The 10,137-nt window shown below is 35.5% G+C and overlaps 1 protein-coding gene across 2 annotated transcripts in view; it reads right to left on the bottom strand.

Annotated features, from left to right (window-relative positions):
- PDZD8 (PDZ domain containing 8) overlaps positions 1-10,137 on the bottom strand; it is a 70,738-nt gene that overhangs the window by 39,106 nt on the left and 21,495 nt on the right. Inside the window, exons 2-3 of one of the 2 annotated variants that reach the window (XM_011359250.2) lie at positions 9,646-9,768; positions 1,153-1,255 (exon numbers count right to left, since the gene is read on the bottom strand). In XM_011359250.2, the coding sequence (XP_011357552.1) occupies positions 1,153-1,255; positions 9,646-9,768 (226 nt within the window). The remainder of the gene's footprint in view (positions 1-1,152; positions 1,256-9,645; positions 9,769-10,137) is intronic. The other variant, XM_023530102.1, reaches the window with a different exon arrangement.

Genomic DNA, 10,137 nt, shown 5'->3' with positions numbered 1-10,137 from the left:
ACCAGGTACCAGTGCTCCTATGAGAATCTAATGCCTGATGATCTGAAGTGGAGCTGAGGTGATGATGTTAGCACTGGAGAGTGGCTGCAGATACAGATGAAGCTTTGCTCGTTGGCTTGCTGCTCACATCCTGCTGTGTGGCCCAGTTCCTAACAAGCCATGGATCCATGACCGAGGGGTGGCGGACTCCTGCCCTATACGATTAAGCATGACTCTTTACCCCACTTATCACGCTCTAGCTATACTATCCTTCTTTCTGTTCCTTAAACTCATTTGCCTTCACACATTTGCTGTTCCTTTTGCTTGAAATGCCTTCCATTCCCTCATTCCCCTAAACTCTCTACATCGCTTGCTTCTCTCCATGATTCGAGCTTATCTCCAGGGTAAAGTTTCAGATTTACAGAATAAAAATAGGGGACATACTTCTTTAAAAAAAAAAAAAAATTTTTTTTGTTTATCTGAAATTCAAATTCGACTGGACATCCTGCTCCAGAGTCGTGGGCTGGCAAGCCTGCTTCAGTGACATCTCTTCAGAGGCTTTCCCTATCTCAAGAGTCTGTTTTGTTATAACTCATTACTCCTTTGCCATAACCCTATTTTCTTCACAGTCCTTGTCAATCTCTATAAATTACTTTGCTCACTACTGTGGTTTACTCACCTATTGCTGTTACCTCCATTCTATCATGTGTAGGTCATCTTCCACGCTTCTATCCCTCACACCGAACCTCTACTCCATGTTAGCACCACAAAAACAGGGTATTTTCTTGTCTTGAACTGTTTGCCTAGCATCTAAAACAGTGCCTAGTACAAAGTAAGCACTCGAATCCGTTGAATGAATAAATGCTCTGAATTTACATGCTTTCTAAGGTGTTTGGAATTCCCTTCTAATTCCATAACTGTGAAACAATTTTAAAGTTCTGGAAGAAAAATTAGTCAGACTAGGTTTCTTATGCAAGCAAGCATTCTGAATACTAGTTTTATGTGATTCATTTCATGACTGATGTTGTACTGTAACAAGACAAACAAATAAGAGTTGTTCATAATTATTTGCACATGACCAAAAACAACTCTAGGGATGTAGAAATATTAATAAAAACATGCTTATAGAATACAAACTTTATAGACATGTAAAACTATGCAAATCAATTTTACCGTCTTAATAGAACTCCTTTGTTTTTCTTCCCAAACACTACTGCTCAACTCAAGTGTGCAATGAATATTTGCCTCTCTGTCATAGGATCCAAAAATGAGTAACCTGCAGTATAAAAATAAAACAAGGAGACTGTTAGACCAGTTGTATGCATTTAAATTCTTTCTGATCATTATATTATTATAATCTTGGTCACAGAAAAAAAAAAAAATTAAATCAAATACTTGGTACACCCTCTAGTGGAAAAGTGAAGTAAAGCTAAAATTAGGTGAAATTCCAGGACAAGCTGTTTTTTAGCAACTAAATCAAACAAATAAAAAGCAGTACCTATTCATGAAGGAAACAAATTGACCAGATATCTATATATAGTAATAACAGCTATAGATCTTCAAATCAGAGTGCTGAATTTAAAAAACAAGTTGTAGAACAACGCATATAGCATATCATCTCTATAAAAGTTAAACAGACATAAAATAGTACAATATTGTTGCACACACACACACACACACACACACACACTTCTCCATCTACTAATGTGACATTAGGCAAATTGTTTAATTTCTCTAAATCCATCTCTTCCTCTGAAAAATTCAGGTCAAAAATAGTACTTACCTCTTAGACCTGTTGCAAGAGAAAAAGAAGACAATGCGTGCTGTGCATTTAGCATAGTGCCTAGTAAACAGTGAGTGCTCAATAAATATTTGTTATTTTTATCTTGAAAACAATTGTCAAGGAATAACTGCTTCACCTAATTTACTGCTTAATATTCCAATCTAAAAAAGGAAATCTCAGGTCCAATCTTGAGATGAAATAAAGCAGTTTTTATTAGGAAAGAAAATGTTACCCACATATCGAATTTATCTTTTTAAATCAGACCATAAGCCTACCAATGTGTTTTAAGAGTAAGCCTGAGAATAGCTTTAGCATTAATCAACACCTTGACTGCTACTCTATTACTTTATCTCTACATGAAGATCATGGGGGTAGGAGTGAGATAATGAAAGAAAAGTGGATAAAACACATTAAAGTGATATGAGAAAATGGTTGGAGACCTCACATGAATCATGCCCATACTTCACAAACTGAAAAGCCTGAATAAAGTCATGGTAACAAAAAAAAAAATCCTTAAATTTAAATAATTTTTAATCTTAAAAGGAAATTTAAACAGTATTTAACAACCAATTGCCAAAAACATTAAGATTCATAAAATACTTAGTACTGAGAATTTTCATTTATCAAAGCTCTGCTGCCACCATCTGTTCAAAAGAGCAAATTACCTAAGAGCTTTTACAACCATGCAGAGAAGGCTATGTACCAGCTAGTGCTCCCAAATTCCCATCAGATGTTAATCCTCAGGATTCAGGAACAAGAGCGCACAATTCTTGTTATCCTTCCATGAGATCATAAGTTGTTCTATATTTTTCATGTCACCATTTTTATGTTTTTAAAAATAACAGAAAAATTAACTCAAGATGACTCACAGACCTAAATGTAAGAGAGGAAAACAAAAGCAAATCTTTGTGACTTTGAATTAGGCAATGGTTTCTTAAGATAAGACACCAAGTACTAAAAAAATAGATATATGGGTCTTCACTGAAATCAAAATTTTTGTGCTTCAAAAGATACCACCAAGTAAGCAAAAGACAATCTACAGAATGGGAGAAAATATTTGCAAATCATGTATCTCATAAGGGTCTAGTATAACCCAATTTAAAAACGGACAAAGAATATGAAGAGACATTTCTCCAAAGAAGATATGCAAATACCAATAAGCACATGAAAATATGCTTGACATCATCAGACATAAGGGAAAAGCAAATCAAAACCACAGTGAGATAGCACTTCATGCCCACTAGATGACTAATAAAAATAGAGACAATAACAAATATTGGGAAGATGTAGAGAAACTGGAATCCTCATACATTGCTGGAGAAAATGTAAACTGGTGCAGCAACTTTGAAAATTAGCTTGGCAGTTCCTTAAAAAGTTAGAGTTAACTTAAGACCTAGCAATTCCACTCCTAGATATAGAGCCAAGAGAAATTAAAGCATACATGCACACAAAAACTTGATGTGAATGTTCACAGCAGCATTATTCAGAAGAGCCAGAAAGGAGAAACAACCCATACATCCATCAACTGGTGAATGGGTAAATAAAATGGATGCATCTCTTATCCATGAAGTGTTTCATAGTAGCTTCAGTTCCAAAATACTTTTCCTTGCACTAGATTTCTATAGTATTTATTATCTAATCCTCAATTCAAATCAGACAGCTTTGTGTAGTTGGCTTCTTTATGTATTTGTTTCATCTGTTAGCCCTAATTACATTTTAAATTTCTAGAGTGTAGGCATAGGACTTGACAATTTTCTGTGTTTACCGTAGTACTTGGTCGAAATGCCCTCACTATCGGTAGTGGCAGAAGAACTGGGAGCGGTGCTGGTAGCAGCAGCAGCAGAAATATTGGCAGGAGCTAACACTGCAGGACAGTTCTAAGAGCTTTTACATATATTATCATACTCCATTTTATTATACCACTCAATTTTCACAATTACTCTATAAGACAGATGATATTTTTAGCCTAATTTACAGATTAGGAAACTGAGGCAAAGAAGTTGGATAATTTGTTCTGGACTACATAAATTGAGATGAATGAGTTCAAGAAATGTTAGCAGAAAAAGAAAAAAAGGCAGTTATCTTTTGGTTAAAATTATGAATCCTATCTGCAAATAAAATATATTAGAAGCACTGACTGACAGTTTGGCACAAAGAGAGGAAAAATCCAAAGACATAAATACTCTTCTGAATTCTTATTTTCTGACAACAGTTCATTTTACAGTTTACATTTGTTGACGGTATTATATATAAGCATATAGCATGCCATCATCACATTTAAAAGGTTTTGGAGTTTGGCATTTTAGCTTTGGTTTTATGTCAGTTGGATTCCTACTTTATTTTCTTAATTTTTTTTTTTTTTACAATTTAGACATCAGAAGAACAAAAATGGCTATGTTTTCCTATGTGAAGTAGCAATGAAGATATTCAATTACAAAAGAAACTATTATTTTCTAACACAAAAACTTTAGGAAAGAGAAGGTGGAGTAAAAAAAGAGAACCTATACAGACCCAGGACAGATGAATTCCAAATTTGGAATCTTCTGAAACATCTGCTTCATAATGATAAAAGGGTCAACATATCAAGAAGAAATATGTAGCTAATAACCAAACAACAAGAAGATGAAAAGGCAGGGTTTGGGGGGGGGACATTGAAACTGAAAGCAAACTAAAAGAAATAAACCTACCTATATTTCAAATGAGTAGTATAATCACACCAAAGGGGAAAATTTAGTCTAATTTATGAATAGTCATGTGTCACTTAAATGGAGATATGTTCCAAGAAATGTATCATTAAGCAATTTCATCATTGTACAAATACCAGAGTGCATTTACACAAACCTGAATGGCTAAGCCCACTACGCACCTAGGCTACATGGTACAGCCTATTGCTCCTAGGCTACACACCTGTGCAGCATGTTCCCAAGGTACACAGCCAAGCTAGCTCCGTACTACCACCAAAAGCTTTTACTCAAGTGGCAGTGGCACTTAATACTCGTTAAGGTAGTAGTTCCTGCGGACCTGTGTCCTTGTACAGGATCTTAAGTACTCAGCAAAGAATCTACAGCACTCTGACGACCATCAAGCTAGATTTGGGAGGGCTGTAGTGCTCTCTGAATATGTGGGGCTGAGAGGACAGGCTCCTCTGTGCTAACAGAGGTCGTGGCTGACGGACTGGGATGAAACCCATGCACTCCAAATTGAGGTACTCTGAGTGTGAGGAGCACTTTTGCCAAGCCTCAAAGATACTGCTCCCATCAGAGAAAAAAAATGTTTCCTCCTGAACCACATATACTTCCACTTCTTATAGGAAACTGAGCTACATCTAATCTAATCTTATGGGACCACGATTATACATGCAGTCTATCGTTGATGGAAATGTCATTATGCAGCACACGACTATGCATCACTTGACCATAGACTCTCAGTCTTGGGTAGTGTAGGGGAGAACTACAAATAAATCCTGAATTCCTTTTAGTATGTTTTCTGTACTCGTATGAACAAAGCAATTCTTAAACTATTTGCGATGTATTACAGGATTGAGCAAATGAGTAAAGCTGCTATTATTAAAGCCAGGGTTCAAGGGCTGAAAGACAGAAGAGCCAAGGCAAGGTACAACCCTATGAAGATGAACTGGAATTGAAAGTCTCAGGTGAATGCATGATTTCTAAATTATGTATGTGCACATGTGTATGTATGCATATGTGTCTATACACATATGTATTTCACAACTCTCTGCTGAAGAAGACTATGAATTTATGAAGTAGCAATAAACACACCCAACACCCAGATCTTGATTTCTAATACCATTCTCTACTAAAAGGAACCAGGGCTCTTTGGTAAAATAGCTGATTCTAGGAGTGTGGCAGAGAAGATATAAAACAAACCTGGAACAGCTTGTTATACCAGAAAATAATGAAGACCTCAAAAAAAAAAAAGGGGGGGTCATGTCCACAAGCATACGGAGCCAGTTTGAAGAGGTTCCTAGAAGCCAAAAAGGGGACAATTCAGGTGCAAAATAATTAAGAATGATAAAGAATTATAACCATTGGAAAATATATGAACCCGCAAGTCTGTGTTAATAATAGATAACTAGGGAATAAGGCAGGACACTTGGCAATAGAGTAGAATGTCAACTGCTATGGTTTTCTGTATTTGTGTTAACATTTTTTTTAATGATGTATTTTTGGAACTCAGTAAAATAAAACAACACTCTCAAAGCTACTGAGAAAATACAGGCTTTAGAACACTGTAAGTGTGACTCAGTGAAGAACTGACCTTAATTAGAATCTTCTGTCTATAATTAGGACAGGCTATATCCTAAGTATACTGCTTTAGAGTACAGAATTCTCACACAACAAAACTTATAGGCTTTGACTTCACTGACGATATAATCTTAGTTTGTTTTTTTAAAAAATATAACTAGTTAATAAAATCAGCCAAAGAAAAGCAAAGAATAGAAAATATATCCATTAGTTTATTCACTGTCTTTTACATAAAGATGTATATGACAAATCCCTCCTAGAATTTGGTGCCAGAATTCTTTTTCTCCTAAAGAACATGCACAGTTTATCAGAAAAAGAGCGCTAAGTAATCCATTAAAGCTTCCTTTGCGGCTAGAAAACTGATCTTCGTTTCTGTAGGTGATTGTTCCAATCTAATTTTATCTTCTATTTAACTGTACATGGGGCATGTTTTCTTTGCAAAATACTTCAAATCATTTAAGATAGGCTATAAATTATGAATTGGAAATAATAATTTTAACAAAATGATTGTAACACTGTGTGATAGTCTTCTAACAGCAGTACTACAAATGTAGCAATTGAGTTCATCTGTGACTTAAAAAATTAAATTCAGTCAATGCAAAAAAAAATATACAACTGTTCAGAATGACTGTTTTAAAAACTTAAAAACTTTGACAAAAGAACTAAGTTTTATAAACAAAATCATATCTCTACCCCCAAGCTTTTAATTATCTATTTTAGATAATTAGAAAAGAACCTTCCTCCACAGTGAGATCTCTTTAAATTAATAAAATTCAAATTCCAGTTGTCACAACCAAATATGCAAAAAAGAACAAGTTTGTTTAAAGATTTGTTTTCTTCTTGGTAAACACTATAATGATGACATTAAGGCATAATAGAAGCTACAGCTGATGAGAGAGGCACCAGGGTTTATTTACCTGTCTCTGATCACAGTTACCGACAAGGTAGTAGTAACCTGGCCCAGAGATTTGTAACTTGCCTAAGAACGTATAACAGTAAGGGTACATAGCGAGGATGTAAAGACAGCACTTTCTAACTCAAAAGTCAGTATTATTTTTACTTCATGTTGTTTCCCAAAGCATATAGCTTCCAGCTGTATAACTCCAATGTTTTCAATAAACAGTTTGTTTTTTATAAATACTTCTAATTTTTTCTTCATTGGCAACATTCACTCTCAAAGCTTTACAATACGTAAGTTTGACAAAATAAATAAATAAATCTCCTTCAGGACTATCTTTGCAGATTTGGGGATGGGTGGATAAGTAGATACACAGAAATTAACAACAGGAAAGTCAAGAAATTTTGTGCAAAGTTGCCCTTCAAATGTTTAGAAGTTGCTATGATTATTTTGGGAAAGGCAACCCAACAGTATAATTCTGATACGTGTGGATTTATATGAAAATTCACTGAAAGATTAAAAAAAAAACCCATTAGTTCAAAATTTCCTTAAACACAGGCCACTTGAAAGTGTCCTTCTAAATATTAATATGACAAGCCCAAGTTACAATTATATATTGAATGCTCATGATTACCACAGCTTATTAGCACAGCTACTTCAAATTCAGTCTTTGGTAGAGGTATGTCTTTTTATTGTACACTGAAGTTCCTTTTACAAAATTTACAGCATATTTAGTCTTTCTTTTTTAAATAATTCCTTTTTAACCAGACTTTCTGACATAATGGGGCACAATGAGTCACTCCAAAACTTAAAAAATATTTAGCATATTATCAATATACTCAAAGGTAAACTAATTACTAGCAAGGACACAAATACATTAGGTACAAAAATATAACCTCTGTACCCAAGCACTTGTTTTTGAGTTAGAAATAAAAACAGAAGTGATAAGTACCAAATAAGTGGTATAAACAAGTGTCACAGGAATGTAGCATACAGATGGTATACTTGTACTTGGAATGATCAGGAGACACACTAAGGAGGTAGCTTTTGAGGTGACCCAGGAAAGACTGGTTTCAAGGAGCAGAAAATGGGGTAGGACCTTCAGTCTGCAAAACAGTGGGGGACCGTGTACTTTAAGTAGCTTGGTACTTTAAGTGTCTAAAGATATGAGCTATGGTTGTCCATGGGCCAAATCCAGCCCACTGCTTGTTTTTTCTTTTTTATTATTTTTTTATTTTTATTTTTTAATGGCTGTGGGCTATCAGTGGTTTCTACATTTTTAAATGGTTGGGGGCAAAAAGACTATTTCATGACACATGAAAATTATGAAATTCATATATACTTGTAAAGTCTGACGGGCACACAGCCACACCATGCCCATTTGTTTACCTATTGCCCATCTATGACTGCTTTCACACTACAAGGCAGAGTGGAGTAGTTGCAATAGAGACCATGTGAATCGTAAAGCCTAAAATATTTACAATCTGCCTCTTTAGAGAAAGAGTTTGCCAGCATCTTCCCTTCAGAAGACCTATGTGGCTGAAGTCCTATGACTGAGGCACTGGGCAAAGAAAGAAGCCAGAGAGGTAAGAGGGCATGTAGGCCACAGCAAGGATTTGGATCTATATTCTAAGAGTAATGGGGAAGCCATTAAAGAATATTAAGTAAGAGAGTGACGATTAGATTTGCATTTTGAAAAGCTCATTCTGGTTATTATATTAGTAATGAGTGTTAGGAGATAAATGCAGACAGAAAAAGGGGCTCAGTAAAAAAATCTTATCAAAAGTAACCTCACAGGGTGATCTGATCATGAATTCCTAACTGAGCAGGTCATGGTGGGTAGTCACACACCATGCCTATAAAAAGGTTTATCTCTTTGACTTAGACCAGCCCTGTCCACTGTTCTTGTGTATTTAGGTTAACATACCTTTGAAATGCTAGAGCGATCCCCTTTCAGAGACCCCTTGAAGGAGTAACTACCCTCAAGGGAACACATGATTTTGTTAACTATCTTGCACCTTGTATTCTCCTACCTTCACGTATCTTCCTCACATTCCCTGCTTAATTCCAAATGTATAAAAGACACTGCAAACTGTCATTCTCCAGAAAGACTGAGATCTTGCTTTTCCGATGTGTTGCTGGTTTGGCTCAGAAAAACTCTGATAAAAATTTTCTTCAGGTTTGGACATTCGTATGTTGATATAAGTAAAGAGAATAGTATAGTAAGTAATTCAAGAAAGATATAAATGCAGCTTAAACTTCATGCTGGTAAAGAAAAATAAGGAGGCTGGGCAAGATTGTTTCAAGATTCCCTTCCAGCTCTAAAATTTTAAGAATCACAGGGGTTTCTAAACCTAGTTTTGTAACTTTCTGAGTATTTCGAATTATCACAAACAATTCTCAAAACTTATGGTATGAACAGCTCTCCAGTAGGTAGTAAACCAGAAATATGCTAACGGAGTATCATGCATCTAAAAAGTTTGAGAATCAGAAAATAAATGACCCCCTCATCCCTCCCCGCTATTAGAATGCTTTATAAAATGTGGTTTATATTTTTTGCAAGCTGAAAAGGACTACTTTTATGAAGTTTACAATTAAAGAATTTACAGATAATACAATATAAATTAACACAAAGGGGGCATAAAAACAAATACTGCTTAAGCACGTTTTCCCTGCACTTTCTTTCCCATAATGTAGTAGTGACAAAACAAAGAACATACCTGCTACATTCTAACAATGTAACTTTAAGGCGCCCTTCTGTAAGTGCCCATTGTTGTATATGGATATGCTCTTCTTCATCTTCAAATCCTTGCAAGGTTTGGAATGGAAAAAACGGCTTAAACCTGACAAAAGTAAAGATAAGTCTAAATTTCTGAATAATAAACATCACAGTTTGAAGTATAATAACAAAGCCTACCTGTAGGAAAACAAACCAAACACCTAATACTGCATGTACCCAACAAACCAATGCTTACCACAATCCCCCATCACTGGCAGCAAATGGTGCCTTCTCTGTGGCACCCACACCTCATGGATTTTTGGCATGTGCTCATTGACAAGGCAGGAGACTCAGAACAAAGAGAAAGAAAATCTAGAGGTCACCTGTAGTCCCTGAAACTTGGGTGGGAAAGGAGAGAGATTCTTTCTGGATCAGATGGGAAGTGTTCCTACAGTACAAGATCAAAATTCAGAATGCACTGTTCCGTGGAAAG

Source organism: Pteropus vampyrus, unplaced genomic scaffold (genome assembly GCF_000151845.1).
Source record: "Pteropus vampyrus isolate Shadow unplaced genomic scaffold, Pvam_2.0 Scaffold46, whole genome shotgun sequence".
NCBI classification, from domain to species: domain Eukaryota; kingdom Metazoa; phylum Chordata; class Mammalia; order Chiroptera; family Pteropodidae; genus Pteropus; species Pteropus vampyrus.
This window is presented reverse-complemented; position numbering and strand designations above follow the sequence as displayed.